The sequence below is a fragment of the Penicillium nucicola genome, assembly GCF_028828085.1.
Source record: "Penicillium nucicola strain IBT 29836 chromosome Unknown utg000010l, whole genome shotgun sequence".
In the NCBI taxonomy this organism is placed as follows: domain Eukaryota; kingdom Fungi; phylum Ascomycota; class Eurotiomycetes; order Eurotiales; family Aspergillaceae; genus Penicillium; species Penicillium nucicola.
This window is the reverse complement of record NW_026643134.1, coordinates 4,088,933-4,112,562: the sequence shown is the minus strand read 5'-3', so window position 1 is coordinate 4,112,562 and position 23,630 is coordinate 4,088,933. Positions and strand designations below refer to the sequence as shown.

Genomic DNA, 23,630 nt, shown 5'->3' with positions numbered 1-23,630 from the left:
GACGTCAGAGTTGTTAATACGAACCTGGAAATACAATAGTAAAGCCTGAATAGGTGCAATCCATGGATCACGCTAAGCCTATCCAAGTAATCATCCGCGGACGACCGCGGCCTCAATATGAACATCCTCTTCCACCTTGACTTACCCTCGAACCCTCATCAAGTGGGCCATACTGACAATGAAACGAACTAGCAGTGGCCAGCCTATAATAATGATGCATCGATGGAACCGAGTACCCTCATCATGCCAGGCTTGCCGCGAGAAGAAACGCCGCTGTGATCGCACCCAGCCATGTTCGAATTGTATGCAGAGGAGTATCTCATGCGAATACCCTGGGCAGAACTCCGAGAGTCCGGCACAAGATGACCATCAAGCACTAGGAATGGTCGACTCAAGCCAAATGACACCTGCCCAATCTCATGCCCCGGATACTGTGAAAACATCTCAGTAAGTATAGACCGTTTGAAGACGTTTGTGGCGGATTCACTAACACCTAGAAGAAACAAGGATCTTTTGGACCGGATAAGTCGGCTAGAAGAGACTGTGTATGAGAGATCAACTGCACTTCAAGATTTGAGTCGGGGAACGACAACAACGCTAAGATCTCCTGCAAACACAGTATGTATGCTTCCTCCAGTCCGGCAGTCTCTTCCTTTAATTTCATATCACTTAGATACTGATAATTGTCAGCCATCCATGCCAAAGCTATTTACACCTTTTGCATCGCATCATCAGTCGGTGCCAAATCATCAACCAGGCGGCCCTAGAGAAGAGGCCGACATGACTGAAGTGATTAAACAGCTTCCTCCGATAGGACAAGCCAGGCATATGTTTGATCATTTTGTTAAAACTCTACAACCGACCTTTGGAATCCTACATATACCCTCTACGCGATCAATGATGGAAGAGACCTACCATGGCATGCTCGATGGAGAACAACCCACACCCACCAACCTAATGCTGCTATTCAGCGTCTTCTCTGGTGCAGCTCTGGTCTGGTCAGCCAGACTTCTGGAACAATTGAATGCCACTCAAGATGAAGCCAGATCAGCCTTTAACAATTACTGCCAGCTGGCTATCTCAATTCTGGAACATCCACTTGAGCCAGTGCAGCCATCGACCACTGCCATCGTGGCCATAGCTACTCTCGCTCACTTATTGGCCAATACCGTGGGGTACTCAGTGAAGATTGGCCTGCTGCAAACCCGGTGCTTCCTGATGACCCAAGCGCTGCGTATACACCGCTTAGACACTTCACAAGCCCAGGAGGAGAGAAGGGTCAAAGGGTGCGACATGATCGACGTTGAAGTTCAAAGACGATTCTGGTGGAACATGGTGGCATCTGACTGGTATATAGCGCTGTCGTATTTGTGGCAGGATAAATTGCTAACCATTGCAGGCTTTCTTCCTTCTCCGGACGAGCAAATGAAGGCACATATATGTTCCAACCAAGACATATGAAAGTCAATTATCCGAGCAACATCGATGATGAGCTAATCACAGCCACGGGAATCCAACAAGATTTCCCATCATCAGTCCCGACAGCAATGTCAGGCCCTCTCCAGCGCATAAAGCTGGCGACGCTCTGCCGCGAAGTGGTTGATGCGGTACCCTCGATTCTGCTAGATACCCAAGAACCCGAATATGAGGTAATACTCGCACTGGACAAGAAGTGTCGTGATTGCTTCGAAGACATGCCAGACTTCTATCGCTTGAGCCCCGAAAGCATTCAAAGGAGTGAAAACATCTGCAAAGAGCGACCGTATATCAGATGGCAGCGAATCAACTTTCACTTCAGCGTTCATACACGGCTATGCCGATTACATCGACGCTATCATCTCGAAGGCGTGACGAACCCCAAATATGCCTATTCTCACAGTGCATGCATTCGATCAGCCCAGGCAGTCTTGGAACTGAGACGGGCCATGGACGACATCGACCCCGAAGCAGGAGGCTATCCTGCGCGCTTCTGGCGAGTCGCCCAGCACGTCTTTCTCGCAGCGCTTATACTAGCAACGGATGTCTCATTCAACCCCAACGCGCCAGACGCCGAAGCTCGCAAGGCTAAGGTCCTTGCAGCCTACAAGACCCTAGAGAGATCAAAAGAAGAGTCCGGCTCACTGATAGAAGGCGTGCAGAGAAACATGCAGACTCTCATGTCCACGCTTCAGAAACAACAGCCACGAATACCCACGTCGCAGCCTAAATATCTAACAGGGATCAAGAAGCCATCTGTGGCGGCTCGTGAAACAGGGCTGAGCAGCACCCTGCCTAGTGGGCCCAGCGAGGTATTGACGACCAATGAAGCTGACCAAAGCTTGCAGTTGCAGTCTGGATGCACATCAAGTGGAGGCTTAACGGATGACATTGGAGGGGAAGGCTGGCAGCAGCTCTGGTCTGACTTTGTGGCTGTTGCGCCAGATCTAGACGTCCCACAGTGGAACTCCTTGTTGGACGATATCGATTTTGGCTCAGGCTGGCTGGACGGCTCTGTCTAAAGAAGCTCACCGACTTTACTTAGGTGTTCTATATTTACAAAGGGTACTTTCTTGCCTCTTTCTGCTGCTACCGAACAGTACTGTACCAAAGTACGCGTGTAGTGGTAGTTCCCTTGATTGCGTCAATGCCTAGTTTCCTTCCTTGTTTAGGCACCTGTACTGTACAACGGTCCTTTGGTCCCCAGCCAGTGAAGTCACAGGCCAATGACATATGATTACAAGCGCCTTGGCAGGTGGGCCAGGGCTCATCATAGGGCTGGCATTGTTTGGTTCGAAGGGGCGACGCCACCAGTTGTACAAGCCGAAACAGGTACTTTGAGTAATGATCCTCGGCAGACAAAGTTAGCTGTACCGTTCGTAGTGATCGTCAATCATGAGACCTAGCGTCCAAGCTGAATAATGAGCAAAAAATATAACCAAGGTTAAAGATAGAAAGGAAGAAAAAGAAAGTTACAGGGTATGGCGCTGCCAAGCATTAACCCAGGCAGCCAGCAAAAGATTGCACGGGATAGGGCAGAGCGCAGGATGATTGGGGGGAAAGTCGCCAACGCAAAAGTCCCTTAATCAGCCCTTAATCATCTCTTAACCATCTTGGCATATTGAGCCGAGGAGCGCAATTTCCATCCTACTGTACATGTACAGTACTGTATGAATGTACCAGGGTATCTGGTCTCTGCGAATCATAGGAGAGAGAGTTAAATTAGCCACCAAACAGTAAACAGGGAACAAGGACGAAGACAACTGAAAGGAGATTAAAAAAAAAAAAAAAGGTACAGCCACAATGCAAGAGTTGGATGAGCCACATGTCGTGGCGGCATGATGTAATGATCCAAGCTTCCAGGGTTGCTCCTCTCCTTTTTAAGTCTTCTCTCCCGTCTCCCCTCCCTTCAACCTCCCAACTCATCTCTCATCATGCCTTTCACTGCTTCGTAAGTTGCTCCTTTGCTGCGCATTTGCGACCTATGTTATTCCTTCTCAGTCCGGAATGACCTCTTGGACAGACTGGCGTCATGTCACCCTGTTGCCCTGTCTTGTCGCGGCATCGCCCGGAGAAAACCCACCAGCTTCAAGTTGCTAACCGTGATTGATAGTGATATCTGCAAGATCATCTTCGCCATCATCCTGCCTCCTCTGGGTGTTTTCCTGGAGCGCGGATGTGGTGCTGATCTCCTGATCAACATCTGTTTGACCATCCTGGGATGGATCCCCGGTATCATCCACGCCATGTACGTGTTTTCGCACTGTGACGGCAGTGTTTCCGACTATCCGCGATCGACTTGACTGACTTTGTTGTTCTAGCTACATCATCTTCAAATACTAGAGATACCCACGTTCCCCACACTGTCGCAGCCAATGACATTTGCCGCTCGATATCTCGTGAAAAGCGAGTCGGCGACCAATTTCATCAACCTCTTGAGCAAGGGGCGGTGCGATTCCATATGAGGGTGTCAGCGTGGTCCCGAGGAAATCCGGTTGGGACTAGCCTAATGCAGCGTCCTTCACTTGGCGTCTCCGACATGATGTCCATAATTCCCTAATTTTGTTGTCTGCGGCATGTTTGTTTCTTTTCTTTATTTACTTTGTTCTGCTGCGGGTTTTTGCTTTTTCGTTTCGGATGATACCAGCTCATACCATGGGCTTCTGGGGCATCGTTGTTTCGTATCAATGCCCGCTAGCTAGGTCTATGATTCATGAGTATGGAATTTACTACTCGGTTAATACTTATGACTTCCTTGGTAGTATTGTAGAAATACCGTCCATTACTTTCCTAGAGAGGGACTCGCTGGAGCAACATTGAACGGGTCGCAAGGGATGCATAATTTGGACCCGTCAACCCCAGGATCAGCCCTGTGTCTGGACCCACGTCTTGATCGCAGTCTTCGATTACATGAGAAACATTATAGCAACGGACTTGATTGGCCTCGATGGCTCCCCAAGCGGGTGTAACCAGTCCGTACAATCCGATCATGCATAACATCGCCTCAGGACACGCACCTAACATTCTGCTCACAAGTGCCCGTAAGTCCCGGGTCATCCAGTTAGCCCATCCATGATCTCTTGATGAACGGAACATACGATTCCAAGAGTTGAAGGCTTCTAGAAACCCTAAGAAGCAATCCAACACACAACGGGTGGAAGCCCAAAAGAACCAGAGACCAACCACAACATCACACGCCAGCACAACCACAGCACACCAACACCTCATCCAGTAAACATTCAAACCCAGAAATTCTGAAACCTAGTCAGGCGCCATGAACAACCACTTCTGCAGCCTAAGCGCTGACAATGGCCCGGCGCGTATCGCAGCCGCTAGCAAGGGACCACCAAAACCAAAGCGCTACGCCACTACGGCCACTCGCTTGCTCCAGTAGGGAGTATGACTCCCGTGGTCTATCATGTAACATGTCATACATGGTTTCACAGTAGCGCTTACAAAGGCACAGCCTCCAGCACTGTGTTTCAGAATGGTCGCGAAGCATCTCAGCTCACGGCTCTGAGATATGACGGTGTTATGGGTGGCTCTTTTTGCCTTCGCGCGTAGGAAGGCGCTGCCCGTTGATTTTATGGTTAATTAGGCTGGGGTCCCGATTTTGGGGGACTTTTGACTGATAGTACTTTGACTTTTGTCGTCGTTGTCTTTTGATACGATATTTGGACCACTGATCACTGACTGTTGCTTTTGCTGTTGATCGCACATACTGTTACTACTGATCATGGTCACCATATGGCTTCTAGATTGTCGTGGGTAGTCATTCCCATTTATTATTTCACAAGGTTGGTCGATGTGTGAACTTGAGTCCAATTGGTTGGTGGTTTCGCTAATGTTTGGCTTTGAGGCTATAGGGCTACCGCAGTATGCTCGTCCTTTACATGTACAGGATACTCGTTGCGATCCTGCTATTACTTTCTGTGGGATATGCGGTCGATACGAATACCGCTGATGATATATCCGACTCATCGTTATTGGGGATGGTACCGGACTGTGCGCTGGACTGTCTGAATAGCTTCATCAAATCCGAGTACACGCCCGAACAGTGCAAGTCGCCGTCAGATATTCCGTGTATATGCCGGCACAAATCGACTAGTGGGGAGACTTTGGGAGAGGCAGCTTTGAGCTGCGTTCGATCTAAGTGTACGCAGAAAGTTCTTGCGAGCTCTAGCGCTGGAAATATCTGTATTTCGGTGTCTGGGGCTGTGTCGCAAGCGTCAAAGACGCATACCACAACTATCATCTCGGACTCGACTATCACAATGAGAGGCGATGCAACAACTACGAGTGTGGTGTTATCGGATGATTCTGCGGGCACAACTGTGATTTACCAGACTCAGATCTCATATCTGTCATCGACACCGACGCCAACTACTAGCTCTACAACCTCGAGTGCGTCTTCCGATCTGACGTTTTATAATCCTGCGTCTTTGACATCTGAGACCGGACGAACAGCGAGCACTCAAACGGCAGGCACTAAGACGACTAGCACTCAAACGACTAACGTTAATACTGAGACGACTAGTACTGAGACGACTAGCACTGAGCAAACTTCTGTGCCTTCTAGTAATACCTCTGCAGATATCAACAAGAAAGATCACCATGGGATCAGTGCAGCAGCAGTTATTGGTATATCAGTCGCGTCAGGTATAGCCGTGGCTTTCATCATTGGCGTCGCTGTGTTCATTTGCTGTAAAAAGCGGAGAAAGCAACAAGACGAGTCAGACCCGCATGTGTTCGAAATTGGAGGTGCAATGGCTGAACCTCCCGACTTTTTGAAACCGATGCCTCGACTCCCGATGTCTGGTCCAGATCCCCAGTTCCCGTCCAGCCCAGTAAGCTCCGAGGGAAGAGATGCACACCAAATGAGCTCTGTTCAGCCGATGGCATTCATCCGCTCACAGTCACCCTATTCGCCTGGTCATGCTTCACCTCCCAATCCATCTAAGACCAACAACTTGGCCCACCAAGAGCGAATAGGATTCGCTGTTAGTTCAGACTCCGACTGGAATACATCGCCTCGAACTCAATCTTCACAGCATAGCGTGGCAAGACTAATACCCGAAGGCTCAATGGGACTATATCCAAAGCCACTGAAGTGGAGCCATCGACCCACCAGCGGAGAAACCCTCTTCGAAGAAGACGAATCACAACAGACGGCACTTGCAGCAGGGAAAATGAAAATGAGTAGTCCAAAGCCAGGAGTTCCACCCAAACTCGCTGGCCTGCCAGCCAATCCCCGTGCATACAAGGCAGGAGGAGTAGGTGTCCCAGCAGGACCAAGACCGGGACCTCCAAGAGCCCTTGCACCACCGTTCTGGCATACTTCGACGCTCAGAACTTCAATCTCGGAAAGCAGCACAGCTCCAAATGATACTGCCACTACATCAAACCACACCTCCAATTCCAACACCCTCTTTACACCCTTCACCTCCAAATCTCAACCTCAATTGCAAAACCCCCAACGGTCTCCACTCCCCTCGTCCTCGAATCTCCCTCCAGGCTCCGAAATAGTCTCCAAGCCCCGCATTGTCCAAGGGAAGGATATCAGACGAGTACAAGTCCGAAACAGTCCTCTCCCACCCAGTGAAGTCGTCGCGCCATACTGTCCAGAAGATCTATGGTTAGAGCGTGGAAGAACGCGCACACCCCCGGAATCCGGAGATTCTTTTGGCTCTGGGGAACCTCCTTATCCTTCTGATCGTTTCCCCGGGGATGTACATTATCCTGATAGCCCCAAGAAGAAGGCTGTTACGGTTGACAACCGAGTTTCGCCCACAAGTCGGAATCTGACGCCTTCGAGAAGGGGGGAAGATTTGATTTTGAGGGTTGATTGAGGTCTGGGTCTGAGATTGGCTTGGGGTATTCTTATGTTCTATTCTTGTATTTATATATTATATGCCTTGTTGCTTTTTTTTCTTTTTATTGCTGATATTGTTGATATGGGTGGTTCAGTTTCTAGCGCTTCTATTCTTGTTGTTACGCGTTTGTGATGATACATCTTGTGTGAATAGACTTGAAGTATTGAAAATCAGTGTTAAGAGTATGAGCAATCCATACACTATCATATCACCTAACTTGTTCACCCGAGCACCTCGTATAGAATTGAGGGTGAGAGAGTATGTTCACTTAGAGTTTACTGTGGCCTTGCTGACGGAGGTTTGATCACGGGCACCTGGGCAGTCAAACGCATCTTTCCTCAACAGCGTCATGTGTTCCAAGGTTGCTCGACCATGAATCGTAATCGGAATTTCTACCAAATCAGCCATTACCGCAAGCCACATGAGATCCAAGCACCTAGGGCCAAGGCCCCGACGGTCTACCGATCTGCCGCCCATAGCTGTATCAACAGGAAGCACGGCGACTGGGCTACTGACTGTGGATACTCTCGCAATGCAGCACATGCAGCTCTATGGATGATGTCAAAGTCTTCCTCGGTCCAAAATCGCCAGAACAGTAGAGTGGAGACGCATACAGGGTTCCCCAGAATCGGCCGATCACGATCTTCCATGTACAGTATCGGCAGATGGATCAAGATCCCACGCATACATCAACAGGACTCAACGATATCAATCCCACAAAGCCCATATGATGATCGGATATATCGGTCCCTTAACAGAGCTTGTGAAAGAGTCCAAAATCGAGTCCAGACTCTTAGAATCGACAACCTGGTCCATCGTGACCAAACTCTTTCTTTCCGAAAGATCAATGATCAATGTGCACAGACTGTACTCAGACCCAAACTAAACAGGCAACTTTACCTTTTTTCTCTTTCCATACAATCCACCAGGTTATGCTTCTCCACACAAGGAGAACTGCCATGACAGCCGCGTATGACGCCAGCTTCCTGCTTTGGGAACCCTGAACTCTCTCAATAATGGATTGGCTCCGTCATTGAAACAGAGTCGCGGCCCGTCCGCGGGACCGTCAAGGTTGAACGGAGATTTTGCCAGGGATGACTGACGGGTCTGCATGCACAGTGACAGCATTTGGCGCTCTGCCCAGTTTTGGGTATGATTTTGGGGAGTAGGAGAAAGATAGAGGGTCTTGCATATACTTGTTATACCAGAGGTTTGAGACTTGAAGACTGGTGCGTACTGCTACACGATTATGCACTTCTTTATTGCCTACTATGGAGTCCCACTGTCAATTTTTAACTTTTCTTGGTCAACTCCATATGTGGCCCTTTAACGACTGGGGGTGTTTTCTCCAGTGCGATATTTCTGGCTGCGTGGCTTGCATCTTGGCCCAAATGCTGCTTGGGTGTTGGTTCGAGGTGGTATCGGCCAACTTGTGGCGGCGTCGTGCCGCTTAATCCCCTCAGTGCGGACCAGTCAACTCAGACTACGGCGCACAATGATCTTCATGCGGTCTAGTACGCGGACTATGCTGATTCACTTTCACTCAAGGATCCAGATTACCTTCTAGTTCGGTTTTCCTGCTATTCCGGTTCCTGTAATGAGTCAGCACGATGACGTCAATAACCCCGACATATCCCGCGGTGACGCTCGTTGGCTTGACATCATCCAGTCGGAGGACTTCTAAGGATTATACTCGGGACATTCGAGGGCTGAGCACGGGTTAGTCAAATTCCAAATACGAGAGACTGAAAGACCGTCGCCTCTCGGTAGTACCGATCACGCCACGCCGAAAAGGCTTAGATGGTTCAGATGCTGCAACCAAAGGAATCAAAATTACTTGATTAGTTCTGATTCCCCTACTGTATGCAGTGCAGTACGTCAACTACTGATTTTCATCGGCCTCCGCACTCGGAAGTTTCTTGGACAAATCAGCTTGTCCACCCAGGCTCGTGGGCATGGAATCCTACGCCAAGAGTGCGCCGTTGTGGATCCTCAACTACTTTCGACTTCATGCTTTGAGATGTGCAGTATTAACCCAAAAGCGATGACGAAGGCCACAGGGGGTGGGGAACCCTGTCTTTGGGGTACACACTGTAACAGGATCAACGATATTGACCTCTCGTTGTTTGGTCCTCAGTCTGCTATATTAATGGCCCTTCGTCCCCACAGGCTCCATTTGCCCTAACTCATTCCCACTCAAGTTGCTCGACTCTTTGCAGTGATCTACTGTGCCCTACTTGACCCCCCTGCAGCCTGCACATCATTGACGCTTGACCTGTCTCTTTCCAGTCCCACTGGACATTCAAAGTGCCTGTTTGATAGTGGATTTGATTATCCATAACCGGTTATCTCGCAGCTCAGTAGGCAGCTACTGTATCAACATCGTCATTGTACCCGCTGGACCCACACCCCTCACGTTCCATTCATAATGGCTACTTCCGATGGATACGCAAAAAGGGTCCACCGACTCGACAGCCTGGATGCTGCTCAGTCAGAACTCTATGGTGGACCCAACGTTGTCGTTCCTCCCAAGCATTTGATGGCTTCTCCTTCTGACCCTATTTCCAACACCACGAATATGATTTCCAAAACCCACCCCGAAGAAGAAGTCTCATCTGAAGATGACTGCTCTAATATCCCTACGCCTATGTCAAACCCGCCAGCAGTCACTAGCGATGACTTTGCCCTGGCTTTTGATATTGACGGCGTCCTCATCAAGGGCGGCCAGCCCATTCCTGCAGCCATTGATGCGATGAGATACATCAACGGCGAGAACCCTTACGGAGTCAAGGTGTGAGTACCACCCTGTAAATTCCATTCTCCTTCTCCGCACCTGATGTGACGGGAAGCCTGCGAAGGAATATATTCTAATCTAATAATTTTGTTAGTCCATACATTTTCCTCACCAATGGTGGTGGTAAGACCGAGAAAGAGCGCTGCCTCGATCTCAGTCGCCAACTCGACTTGGAGGTCGATCCTGGCCAGTTCATCTGCGGTCACACCCCCATGCGGGAAATGGCCGAGAAATACCACAACGTCCTAGTAGTTGGTGGCGAGGGCGAAAAGTGCCGCATTGTCGCCGAGGGCTATGGATTCAAGAATGTCATCACACCCGGCGATATCATCAAGACGCGCCACGACACTACCCCGTTCCGCACATTAACCGACGAGGAACTCGAGAACTCCCGCCTCCTCGACCTCGAGAATCTTCACATCGAAGCAATCTTTGTCTTCGCCGACAGCCGTGATTGGGCCGGTGACCAGCAGATCATTCTCGATTTCCTCATGACGAAGGATGGCTGGTTGAACACACGGTCGGAAACGTTCCAAGAGGGCCCACCAGTTTTCTTCTCCCACACTGATGTCGTCTGGTCAACATCACACGAACATTCACGTCTTGGAATGGGAGCGCTACGCGCTTCTCTCGAAGCTGTGTATGGAGCCCTGACAGGCAAGGACCTCAACACCATTGCCTTTGGCAAGCCTCAACTCGGTACTTACAAATTCGCCACGCGACTTCTCCAGAAATGGAGAAGTGACTCGTGCGGGATCAACAAGCCGCCTTCTACGGTCTACTTCATTGGCGATACACCCGAATCCGATATCCGTGGCACGAACGAGTTCAACGAGACCACTGAGAATGATTGGTTCTCGATTCTTGTCAAGACTGGTGTCTATCAGGATGGTGATGTCCCACGCTACCCGCCCAGAAAGACTGTCAACAATGTCTTCGATGCTGTCAAGTTTGCGTTTGAGCGTGAGCACAACAAGCCTCATAAGGGCTCGCTGGTTTCTGAGCTTGACATCGATACCAGCAAGAAACTTGAAGAGATTGCTAATTAAGCAATCGTTCTGTGTCTTCTTCCACCTATATCTCATGATCTCATGGTTCCCATCACCAGTCACAACGTTGTTCAACAACTGTTGTGTTATACAGGCCTTGAAGCCTATGATTTCTTCTATTCGCGACTTGTTTTATAAGATTCCCAGTTGTCCTGAACTTCTGTATTTACCATGCGTCATGACGTCCGATCTCCGACTTTCTGTGTTGAGGTGGATTTCGTGCTATTTTACCTCGGGATCAGACTTAGATTCCCGTATGATACATTCGATATATTTTAAATGAATAAATTAAATCTTAAATTCCCATACCTGCCTCCTTGTGTCTTCCAGCAGCCATGCAGTCCCCCATGAACCAATACATCATAGTATCAAATGAGCCCACACTCAGCCAACATCGATCATACCCCAGACTTCCCCATAGATTGACCACCAAGTCAGAAAACAAAGGAAGTGCTCCCCCTCAATCTGCATGATACCCCGCGCCCGATATTAGCCCGGCTATCTCGATGATCTCAGGCAGCAGCGAATCGTTTGTAGCCCACTAGGCTTAGATGCAGCATCCACGGAACGACAGATTAGGCAACCCCGAAAAATCGGGTGGAGAGTTGGATTAGAGTTTTGTGGAGCCTCTGTTTGTTCTAGATGAAGCACAAATCAGGACCATCAATCCCCATGATAACTTTGTGAGAGCCGTCTACTATATCGATGGTGGTCTGTAGGGTGCTATTGAAGATTGAGGGGAGTAGAAGCGTCAGGTTTTCAAATTTTATATTGGTATCAATTGACAGGGAATATCGTGAGTCCTACCAATGGTGATTTATCGCAGTCATCAACTCAGAAGTCATGTACATATCATTCTGCCTGTTCATTACTATCGTCACTATATGATTAGTGTAATTGCTTAGATTGAAGATTATGTCGGTATCTTGCACGTTGCTCAATTTCACTAAGACTGGCAATTTTTTAAGTGCTATAGTAAGTTATATTAACACTATGCCTCCTACTTTACTACCATCTCCCCCTGGTCCCATAACTAAGTATTAGATCAATTTTGATCAATTCAGTCCTCTTTTCAGTTCTTTTTTAGAATTCTTCTCAATAATCCTTTCCAACCCGCCTTATACTATGTATAGAACTACTCATTATAATTGAGTGCTAATATAGTCCTAATAAGAGTCAACAACATGACTTCCCGTACCATTGTCCCTAATATTCTATATGGCTCTCATCTGGTGGATTTCAAGTGGCGGTTGGTCGTACGAGTTATAGTTCTTTTCTGCGATTCTAGGGGCAGTACTAAGCATAGTCTATATAGCTAGCGAGTTGGATCGTCTCACAATTTATCTCGAGCTCACTGTTTACTTCCGCATTAGGTCTAGTATACTACACGATACCCAACTAGGCCTGGTGTACAACCTTGAAGGGTATAAAAGTAAACACGATGTAGTGGCCAAGGTTTCAGCCCTTTGAGTACGCTTATACCAACGAAATATCCGGTTACAGCTGACAACCCCACTGGTATCGGCTTCTGTGATTCAGCGTAAATGTTACGGTGGATCGGGAAAGCTATCGGGAAAGCCTCCCCCACCCTTACCCCTCACGCTGCTTCACACTGCAACATGGGATCTTTTGCATTTTACAACTCTTAGTCTCAGTCGTTGTCTTTCGTAATGTCCAAGATACTTAATATATCTGATCTTCAGGAGTCAGCTTCAAAGTCCCTTCCCGTTTCGGTGAAAGGTAAGTTATGCCCATCCCCTCGCATAGCAGCAGGTTTTAAAAAGTCGACTAGATTTCTTCAATTCTGGCGCAACAAACCAAGTCACACTCCATGACAATTATACTGCGTACAGAAAATACCGTCTCCTCCCCAGAGTTCTTAAAGATGTCTCCCAAGTCAACACAAGCATCTCCCTCTTCGATCGAGATATCCTCTTCCCCCTGTGTGCCTCACCGGCCGGATTACAAGTCCTGGCCCATCCAGATGGAGAATTAGCAACAAGCAGAGCATGCGCTAGAACAGGCGTGAACATGGGAGTCTCTTCCTACACCGGTAATCCAGTCGAGCAAATCACCGAAGCAGGAAACGAAGTCGGACCTATCCACCACGTCATGCAGCTCTACTCAATGAACGACAAAGTCAAACAAGAGCGCATCGTGCGCCGCGCTGAAGCTGCAGGCTGCAAGGCAATCTTCTTGACAGCCGATAGCCCTGTTCTTGGTGTTCGCTGGAATGAATGGCGGAGTGGGTTCAAGCCTCCCCCCGGCGTCGGGTATCCGATGTACGAGAAGACATCGGATGAGATTCAGGCGCAATCTCACGATGATGGATTTGCCGCGACAAACTCGGATTCTCATTCTTGGGCTACGGAAATTCCTTGGTTGCGTAGTATTACTAAGATGGAGATCTGGATTAAGGGCGTTCTTACGCCTGAGGATGTTGAGACGGCTATTGAGTATGGCTGTGATGGTGTTATTATTAGCAATCACGGTGGCAGGCAGCTGGATGAGACCCCCGCTACTATTGATGCTCTTCCTGCTTGCGCTAAGGTTGCACGGGGACGAATCAGGATCCATATTGATGGTGGGATTCGGTCTGGGGCTGATATCTTCAAGGCGCTAGCTCTGGGTGCGGAATGTTGCTGGGTTGGTCGTCCTGTGCTTTGGGGTTTAGCGGTAAGAGTTCTGTTGCGATGCTGATATTGATCATTGTGTACTGACTTGTTTGGCAGCATGACGGTCAGCAGGGAGTCGAGTTGATGTTTAAAATTCTTTACGATGACTTCAAGCGATGCATGCAGCTTACAGGGTGTAAATCGGTTTCAGAAATTCGCCCGGATCGGTTGGCTATTGTCAATGCATACGGGCCTTTGGCAAGGCTTTAATTGACATGACAACTGAGGTATCTAACGAAGGGATATTGATAAAGATTGATGATTTGTGCATACCTAGATCAAGCTCATTTGAATATATTGTCACCATTCTTCAAAGCAATCATCTTCGAGCATATCATTGTCTGCTTTGAAGGCTTCTGAAATCCGAAGCCAACATCATGCCGTAGCAGATGGAATTTGTTATGTAGAGGCAAGTCGCCCTGGAGGCTACAGGAATCTTAAGGGGAATGCCGCTGAGTCATGATACGCCAACCGTGGAACCCCGAGTGACGCTTAACCCCAGACTTTCCCCTCACGACCTCTCCTCACTTCATCTCTTCTTCATTTCTTCATTGCTCTCTTTCAATCAAGTGAACTGGGAAATAGCAAACAATTACCAGCCCAAACATGGCTCTGCCATACAGGTATGCACCATGATCTCCTGATCGGCAGCCGCAGATCTCCACTAACAGCTCATCAGTAACAATAAGAAACACGACCCAACCAACTCAGTTGACAGCATGCAATCCGAAAAAGAACTGCTTGTCGATGTGATCGAGGTATATGATACTGAGAATAATGGCTTTGTCCCCAAACACCATGGTTGCAAGAGACAGGGACGCCCCTGTCTAGCTCGGTTCCTGCGGAAGGGTATATGCGCCTTTGTCCTCACCGGATTGGCAATATATTACTTCGGTCTCCCATACAGTATGGAATTTCTTATATATCACAGTGTAATACTTGCTGATGCAATAATCAGGTGCTCCGTCGATCAACGCGCCCTCCCCTCATCCCGAGGCTTCTCCGCTTTGCCAGTCGGAGGAATGCGTACACGCTGCATCCGAGATCCTGTACAACCTGGATCCCAACTACGAGCAGGTTGATCCATGCACCAATTTTGATCAATATGTCTGCGGTGGATGGCGAGAGAATCATGATATGCGCCCCGACCAGGGATCGATCTTTGCTGGCACAATCATGGAAGAGAATGCGCAGACTCGACTCCGTCATATCTTGGAGCGCTCGGAGGCTCCTGAGCCTGCCGATGCTGATAACTTCAAGAAGCTGAAAGCTGCTTACGATGCTTGCTTGGATGAGCCCGCCATCAGCAAGCGAGGCACTAAGCCTTTGACTGATATCTTAGATGAACTCAAGAAGATCTATCCTGCTAAGACTGGACTGGTCAAGGGAGCCCAGGACCACCTCACCAGTGCGATATTGTATCTCCTGAACGCTGGCGTTGAGGCCTTGGCCTCCCCGGGTGTTACTGTGAGTCCAAACGAAAGACCATATGATCTGCTTCAGACACTGACTTTCATTAGCCCGATGACAAGGACCCAGATAATGTCGTTGTATTTGTTACGCCTCCTCGGCAAATCGGACTTCCCGCAAGAGAGTATTATAATAACACCAAGATTGTGACTGACTATACCTCTGCTTTTAAGCAAGTCATCCAAGGATTTGCTGGAGATGGACACGACAAAATTGTTGAAGATGTCGTTGCATTTGAGAGCAAGCTTGCCGATGTGACTCCGGATACGCAGACTCAAGAAGATGTTACCAAATATTATAACCCCCTTAGCGTCAAGGAAACCGAGGCTTTGTTGCCAGAGATTTCTTTTACTGACATTCTTACCTCTCTTGCACCGCACGACTATAAAGGCGATCGCTTGATTGTTGGGTCACCCCCTTATATGAAGGCCTTGTCTGGGATCTTGAAGGACACCCCTAGAGAAACGGTCTTGCTTTTCTTGCAGTGGAAGCTTATCCAAGCCCTTGAAGGTGCCATTGAAGACAACGCGATTGAGCCTCTTCGTCGATTCAAGAATGAGCTCGCCGGCAAAGAGCCCCAGGCGAAGCAAGAACGGTGGCGCAAGTGTCTTGCTCGCCTGGACGAGGGTCTTGGATGGAGTCTCAGCCGGTTCTACGTGCTCGACTCTTTCCCTGAAGATTATAAGAAGCTTGGTGATCAGATCGTGTCTGACATCAAGGAACGATTTATTTTCACCTTGGACGAAACTAATTGGATGTCTGCGGATGTGCGCAAGCTTGGTATCCAGAAGGTTGAAAATATTATCCAGAAGATCGGATTCCCTACCAAGAGCCCTGATGTCACAGACCCCGAAGACGTAAAGAAATTCTACCGCGACCTGGAAGTGGCGAAAGATACCTTCTTCGAGAATGAGGTGGCTGTGGCTAGATTTGATCTTCATAATGAATGGTCCAAGCTTGGAAAGCCAACTAACCGCGATGAATGGGACATGACTGCGCCGACAGTCAACGCCTATTACAATCCCCCAGGCAATGAGATTGTCTTCCCTGCCGGCATCATGCAAGCCCCGGCTTTCTACGGACCATCCGCCCCGCTGTATCTATCCTACGGCGCGTTCGGTTCTGTCAGTGGCCACGAGCTGTCACACGGTATGTCAAGCCTCTTTTCAATCATATTTGCCTTTGCTAATAACGGTGGCAGCATTTGATTCCACTGGTCGTCATTATGACGAGAATGGAAACTACACCAACTGGTGGGACGACAAGACCGTCGAGGGCTTCGAAGAGCGAGCCCAATGCTTCGTTGACCAGTACTCCAACTACACCGTCACAGGCCCTGATGGCAAGGTCCTCCACGTCAATGGACGATTGACACTAGGCGAGAACATCGCCGATGCAGGTGGCCTCACCGCTTCATTCCATGCATGGAAGAAGCATGATGAGGCGAAGCCTGACGTTCTCCTACCGGGCTTGGAAGCCTTCACCAAAGAGCAATTGTTCTTTATTTCGTACGGCAACTGGTGGTGTGGCAAAACCACCAGGGAAGCGGCTGAACAGGCGATCTATAACGATCCTCATGCGCCCAAGTCCGCTCGTAATATTGTAAGTCTCTGGGTTCTGTTCGTTCTCTGCTCTTACTGACCGCTTTAGGAAACCATGGCCAACTCCCGGGAATTTAGGGATGCTTTTAGTTGCCCAGAGCGCAAGCCAGTTTGCCAACTCTGGTAATTTAGTTTAGTTTCTATGATAGTTCCCAATGATATTGCATGTGGATTCTCCAGTCTCCGCGCTCCCTCATATGCACCGTTTGCACTGTTTATGTCACGGGCATTGGATGCACCTCTCGTCACACCCCTCCCTCATCACCAACTCACCGATAGCCGCGTTTTCAGAGAAAGTTCATTCTTACTTGACTGAATTTTGGGGGTATCGAATGCGGCAACCCAGCGCCTTGATGGACCACATAACCCCGCGTCCTGTATCTGCGATCCACGGGCGATCCTCGAAACACCCATGGCTCCAGAATCGACACATCCATGGGACTTGAAACCGTTTGGATATCATATCCACAGGATTCAGGATCTCAAGTAAAGACACCAAATGTAGTCATTTCGCGGATCTACGTCCTGTAGATCCGCAAGGTCTGAGCCCCCCTCGCTTGGTCACTGGGGAGGGTTTCCCGGGTTCCCAGACATATATCAACTCTGAATGTGATGCATCAGGGAATCTTACCGAGGTATGTACCTGTACCGGCGGGGGATCAGTTCCATGGTCAACCATGGTGTGTCTTCGTCGGTCCCCAGTAGAAAAGGACGCGGCACACGCCAATATTCCCTTAAGCGAGATTGGGTTGAACGGTTCCTCAGAGTGTGGATATACTCCAAACAACCCAAAATGGTCGATCCTATAGTGCACCGCTGAGCTGGATTAGTGCATTGCTTAAAATTGGAGAGGTCACACCGATTGAAATGAAACGCCTACTACGATTTTTGCGTATCCTCGCGTCCCTGTCGAGTGGAGGAATAACGGGTGCTGTAGCCAACCAGGTCCGCTTTTCTCAGACAGTTCTCGCATTCGGGAATTCAGGGCCTATCATGAGCCTTTCTAGAGTCCACTATGCAGTTCTCAGCTGAGGTGGAGATAAAGCTGCAGAAATGCCAAAGAGAATATCCAGTAACTTATTACAGTCGAAGCGGAAACAGTTCCTGACCGATCAAGTTAGCAGAGAGAACGGTTCCCTCTTCCGGGTTGCTCCACCCAAACAGAGCTGTGTCCGTTTTCTGTCTCCCTTTTCCATGCCACTTCCCCAGGCTTCTCTCCTGGCCCCAAAGCCTTTGATCGGGCTTTCGCGTGATGGAGCCTTTTCCTCCTGATCTGTTCAAGGAGGCCTATCTAGGCCCACAGGTTCAAATCAACGAACTGCCGGGCAATCGAGGTGCCCAGTCATCCAACCTTCGACGGGCCAATACTGTGGCCCAGGGCGGCAACATAATTAAACGGAATTTGGAATTGAAAGCAGCGCGTGAGAAAACAGGTCTTCGCGCCAAGGACAGCCATGAGATCCTGCGACATCAGCTGCAGCGGTCCCAAACCCATCGAGGGCCACTCGAGGCGCGTCCACCCGGAAGGAAGGCAGGGCATTTCACGGTTGGAAGCGTCGGCCAAAATGGCAAAATCTTTCTCAGGTGAAATTCAATCTAGTACCTGCCGTGCGACAGCAGTACAGTGCTAATGTCGAACCTCCCAGACCGATTGCCAATCCGCCGCCAAAAGGCCCACAGCCCGAGCCTTTCGTCCCTGTCGAGATCGCAACCCCCAATCTCCTTCAGCCGCAGCGCTATGCGCCTCCCGTCCGCGAGGATCCGTCCAGGTGGTCGAGCTCGCAGCTCTCAGAATTACGCCCCCGCGACGACCCAGGTCCCGCCCTCGAGTCGGTCTACTCCGAGGCACTCGCCCCCGAGCTAAAGCTATTGAGCCAGCAGCGTCCGCGACCGAATTCCTTTTCGACACTCTCCGAACAGCAGTCCAATGCTGGTGCGGGTGCGGGTGCTGGGAAGAGGGGTGAGCTACGGATCGTAATTGATAGATCAGAGGACCGGCCACGGTCCGCAGGCGAGAATTCAGTGCACGCAATGGAGGTTCCTATTCCTCGGGCTCGTCTTGGGACCCCACGATTCAACACCGAAGGTGGTGCAATGCTGCAGAGCTCGGTCTACTCGCAAACTTCCATGTCGGACAACTTTCGAAACTCTACCTTGCTGGGGGGCATGGCAGACCCCCTACCGGGCCTGCTACACAGTCCCTATTCCCGTGATTCTTTTGCGCGGCATCGGCCTTCTTTTGCCGTGTCTATGTTCTCGGGTCCTGCCGCGATTGATTTGAGTCGAGCTTCGCCAATTCCGAGGAATTCCATGGTGTATGAGTTGAAAGAGCCGGTTGAACCGTCCATATACGAAACGCTGGTATATGATATGGATGATGGATCTGTTGTTCGATACATCCCTGGAACGAAGGATATCAGCGCTGCTACGCCCGCTCGCATTGTTGCGCAGATCTCGTCTGAATCCTTTATGGACTATGAGTTGGTTTCGGATTTTTTCCTGACCTTCCGTTCGTACCTCTCCGCTTCACACCTTTTGGCTCTTCTTCTCGCGCGATTAGAATGGGCAATTAATCGGCTACAAGACGACGGCCGCATCATTCGAATCCGAACATTTGCTGCTTTACGTCATTGGATCCTGAATTATTTTGTTGATGATTTTGTCACGAACTATGATCTTCGGACCCACTTTTGTGATACCATTAACGCGCTGTACCAAAACGTCAAGGCTCGCGAACATGGCGGCACAAGTGATCGCAAGATTCTCATTGATCTCAAACGATGCTGGAATGGCAAGTGCTCGGTCTATTGGTGTTCTCCGGATTTGACTCGCGCCTATAATGACTCCGACGTTCCTATTGTACCGGGAAGCGCTCAGATCGAGTTACCCAACGCCGATGAGTTGCACCAAAACGTTCCTCTCCCTGGCATGACTCCTCATGTCGATACTACTTTCCACGATAGCTCTCCCCACGCCGCGGCGCACGATCGAAACGACTCTGCCGCAACGGCACAAAGCATTCCATTTTCCATGAAGAGCGAACAAAGCGTCATGGCGCTTTCATGCTCACTACCACCCCCCAAATCACCACGACGCCACTCTATATTTGCTCCGAAAGGCAAAGCACCGCGTCCTGTTATATTGGGTAACCTCGCCAAATCGAAATCCCACACGCCTTCTCACGAACCACCCATGTCCCCGCCCATGACAACAAGACACCCATATCATACGCATAGCCATAAAAGAAGCGGAAGCTTCTCTGACTCGGTTCGAGATGATCGACTGCCAATGTTTGCCACAGAACCAGATAACGGCACTGCACCACAGGAGATGTTAGATCCCGTCAGTTTAATTCGCGGAGAGCTGTATCCTCCCGCGGAATCATACATGGCAATGATGGTACCAGACTCGCCTCCTCTTCCTCCGCCATCAAAGAATGCGAACCCGGATCGTCGAAGCACGCCAGATATACCCAAGCCAGCTGCTAACTCCGGAGTGAGGACCATCATCGGATCGATCAAGCGAGCGCTACACACCAGGAACGGCGGCCAGAGTGTTTCTGCTCGCATTGCGAATGCGTCCGAAGCTGTTTCCTTGCCTTCCCGGGGAAAGACATCTGCTATGCCAACGGGTCTGGCTTTTGGCTCGGAGTATTATCGTGAAAGGAAGATGGCTACTGTTCCGAAGCGTCCTGCTCGAATCGATATCCTCTGCGATCAAGTATTGCAGCAATATCGCCAAGCTATGAACAAGGACGAAACGAAAGATCCTCAGGCTCCGGCTACATCTGACTTCCAAATGACGCTGCAGGAGCCCGCTTCCAATGCTGCTAACTTTTCGCCTGCAGGAGTCTCAAAGGCTGAGTCGAAGCTTCAGAGCGGAATCACCATGGGTAGTGGGTCGATTGTCATTGTGGATGATACCGGGTTTGAACTGCCGTTCATGTCAGGAGCGGCACCGGAACCAACACTCAACTTGGACGATCTTGCTTCAGAGCCCGCAGCACCGACAGAGTACGAGCCTTCCACACAATCCATACCGGTGGAAGGAGAGTATCTGCGTCCGATTTGTTACAATGCCGACGAACCGGGAGCGGCTGTTTCGAGCGATCTCCCTCTTGCACGCCCTCTCACGCCACAAAGATCATTCTCTATTACGCGCGACTCCATGATTTCAAAGAAAAGGAATTCTTTTGCTTTACGACTTCGAAAATACGCATCATTCCAGAGTGGCATTTCAAGGTATCGTGACTCCAAAGGCAGCGAGGCAGGTCAATCAACTGTTGGATCGGAAGCAACCCATGATCAAGATGGAAAGCATTTGGGGCCGGCTCTTCGTAGGCGACGAGGTGGAAATCTGCGTCAAATGCAGACTGGTGATGATGTTGAAGATCACCCAGTCCGTGACTCATTTGGTTCTTGGGATGATTCGATAGCGGACACTGTGCCTTCTGAGAGTGATGTCTCTAGGCCTCCTTCCACCCTGATTCCTCCCAACCCTCGTTTCTCGCTTATCCAGCCGCGTTCCTCTCAGAAACTGAGACGTTCTTTTGAGTCCGTTATTGCCAAGTTTGCGCAAATTCCCGATGACGATGATGGTGGCATTGAATCAACCCTGTTGAAACTGGAAGGCAAATGGGATGGACCAGATAGTGCGAAGCGAGCCTCTACATTTGAGCAAGCCGAGGCATCCCGAGATGCTGCTGCACGTCAGTCTCACCGGGAACAAGCCCTGGTCCCTCATGCACTTGATACGGCGAAATCTCAACTTGATTGGGATGTTCTCGCGCGCAGAAGACAGACGGACAAATCGAGGTATTCTACTGTTGGCGGCCATCTTGCGCCACCGAGGCCATATTCTGACTCCGTGGCTGAGTCTGAAGAATCTTACAATTCCATTCCGCTTCTTGAACGGGGATTGACTGATGAGTCTATGAAAAGACCTCCTGTGAACCAGCTGGCTCACTATGAACAGTATGGTGCTCCGCTCAGTCTAATTTCTAGCCGGGATACTTCGGATATTGCTTCCTCGCACCCCTCGATTCAGATCGTGCATGAGACCGAAAGCATGCGCCGGATTCCTCGTGGCTCAACTGTTCCCGTGTCTGGATCACTAGGTGACGGTCAGATTACCCCCAAGCGCCTGTCAGCCCTTTCCTCTGAGATGTCAGTCGACCTCATTGATCCGAATGAAGCTATGGGTGCACGACAATCTACCGACATTCGCAGTCTAAACTCATCAACTGTTGAGGTCCCTCCTCATCCTTTGGCGCACCCTCCTTCCCCGCCTATGACCATTCAACATCCGGGCTCGTTCACTTCCTGCGCCTCGCCAATAGATAAAATCTTGTTCCAAACGCATCCTCTTACACCCGAGACATCTCCCAGGCACAAAGATATGGCAGGCATTGCTCAACGACCGATGGATGTACAGCAGATCTCAAGCAATGTGTTGTTCAATTCGGAAAATCACCATCCCGCCCAGACCCCCATCACCATTCTGACGCCGGACCACGTGCCCTTTGTCCTTGCCTGTGAATCCCAAGTCCTCGCTCACCAACTAACTTTGATTGAAATGGCTGCGCTAAGCGAAATCGACTGGCGAGACTTGGTCGAGATGAAATGGAGCAGCGGTTGTCCCTCAATCCTCAATTGGGTCCAATTCTTGACAGCCGAGAAACGCAAAGGCATCGACCTGGTTGTCGGCCGTTTCAACCTCATGGTGAAATGGATCTTGTCAGAGATTATGCTGACCCGCGATATCAACGAGCGAGCCCGCACAATCGTCAAATACATCCATACCGCCGCGCACGCACGCCGTATCTGCAATTACGCCACCATGCTCCAGATTGCCATTGCCCTGTCCTCGTCTGACTGCACACGCCTGACGAAGACATGGCAGCTTATCCCGTTAGAGGATAAGCGATTGTTCAAGGATATGGAATGTCTCATCCAGCCGGTGCGCAACTTCAACGATTTGCGTGTCGAGATGGAGACGGCCAATCTGCAGGAAGGATGTATTCCTTTTATCGGCCTCTATGTGCACGACCTCACTTATAACGCCCAGAAACCCGCTCAGATTAGCAGTAGTGATGGTGGTCTACTGGTCAACTTTGAGCGGTATCGCACTGCTGCTCGCATTGTTAAAAGCTTGCTTCGACTCATTGATGCCAGCACGAAATACCGCTTCCAGCCTGTGCAGGGTATCATTGAGCGATGCTTGTGGATTGGTTCTCTCCCCGAAGAGGAGATCCAATCACGCAGCAAGGCACTTGAATAATTCCCCTTTTCCTTTTTTGGTTCTTCATGTTGGATCTTGGATATCGGCCCAGTCCTATATTTTATGTATTACAATCTCTGTGCTTGTGATTGGATAGTTTATACCCCCTATTTCAGAGGCTGCTTTGTCCCTCTGGTCATGTTTGGTCCCAGCATTTGCGACTGGTTTCGTTCTTTTGAATTCCCTATTTGTCTCAGGCGATCTGACTCGGTCGTTACATGGTTATTTCCTGCACCTGCATGCCTTTTAAAGTCTGCTGCCTTCATCCTACCATCGACGTCGTTGGATCGATGTTCCCTATGTACTCTACTACTCTTCTTACTTGGCCTGAGCGTGCCTGCTATGTCGTGTCTGGTTTCAGAGCATCTCTGCATCGAGCGTTGCATTTGCTGATTTGTCTTTCGTTGATAGCG

The 23,630-nt window shown here is 49.7% G+C and overlaps 6 protein-coding genes across 6 annotated transcripts; all 6 read left to right on the top strand.

The window, feature by feature from the left end:
• Positions 1-178: 178 nt before the first annotated feature.
• On the top strand, positions 179-2,498 carry N7511_010130 (Zn(II)2Cys6 transcription factor; the record flags this gene model as incomplete). The annotated part of the gene is made up of 4 exons (XM_057132507.1): positions 179-447; positions 501-618; positions 691-1,349; positions 1,400-2,498. The coding sequence occupies 4 exons, from the start codon at positions 179-181 to the stop codon at positions 2,496-2,498; spliced, it is 2,145 nt and encodes a 714-aa protein (XP_056980495.1).
• Positions 2,499-3,406: 908 nt separating this feature from the next.
• On the top strand, positions 3,407-3,779 carry N7511_010129 (YqaE/Pmp3 family membrane protein; the record flags this gene model as incomplete). The annotated part of the gene is made up of 2 exons (XM_057132506.1): positions 3,407-3,427; positions 3,500-3,779. Exons 1-2 carry the CDS (start codon positions 3,411-3,413, stop codon positions 3,777-3,779), a joined length of 297 nt encoding a protein of 98 aa, XP_056980494.1. The 5' UTR covers positions 3,407-3,410.
• Positions 3,780-5,354: 1,575 nt separating this feature from the next.
• N7511_010128 (uncharacterized protein) lies at positions 5,355-7,325 on the top strand (the record flags this gene model as incomplete). The annotated part of the gene is made up of 1 exon (XM_057132505.1): positions 5,355-7,325. The coding sequence occupies one exon, from the start codon at positions 5,355-5,357 to the stop codon at positions 7,323-7,325; it is 1,971 nt and encodes a 656-aa protein (XP_056980493.1).
• A 2,452-nt stretch (positions 7,326-9,777) lies between these two features.
• On the top strand, positions 9,778-11,192 carry N7511_010127 (phosphatidyl synthase; the record flags this gene model as incomplete). Its single annotated transcript, XM_057132504.1, has 2 exons — positions 9,778-10,142; positions 10,238-11,192. The coding sequence occupies 2 exons, from the start codon at positions 9,778-9,780 to the stop codon at positions 11,190-11,192; spliced, it is 1,320 nt and encodes a 439-aa protein (XP_056980492.1).
• Positions 11,193-12,862: 1,670 nt separating this feature from the next.
• N7511_010126 (uncharacterized protein) lies at positions 12,863-17,065 on the top strand (the record flags this gene model as incomplete). Its single annotated transcript, XM_057132503.1, has 8 exons — positions 12,863-12,932; positions 12,985-13,868; positions 13,925-14,044; positions 14,539-14,773; positions 14,826-15,334; positions 15,388-16,486; positions 16,539-16,939; positions 16,988-17,065. The coding sequence occupies 8 exons, from the start codon at positions 12,863-12,865 to the stop codon at positions 17,063-17,065; spliced, it is 3,396 nt and encodes a 1,131-aa protein (XP_056980491.1).
• Positions 17,066-18,190: 1,125 nt separating this feature from the next.
• On the top strand, positions 18,191-23,217 carry N7511_010125 (mitotic regulator LTE1; the record flags this gene model as incomplete). Its single annotated transcript, XM_057132502.1, has 2 exons — positions 18,191-18,522; positions 18,585-23,217. 2 exons carry the CDS (start codon positions 18,191-18,193, stop codon positions 23,215-23,217), a joined length of 4,965 nt encoding a protein of 1,654 aa, XP_056980490.1.
• Between the last annotated feature and the right edge of the window lie 413 nt (positions 23,218-23,630).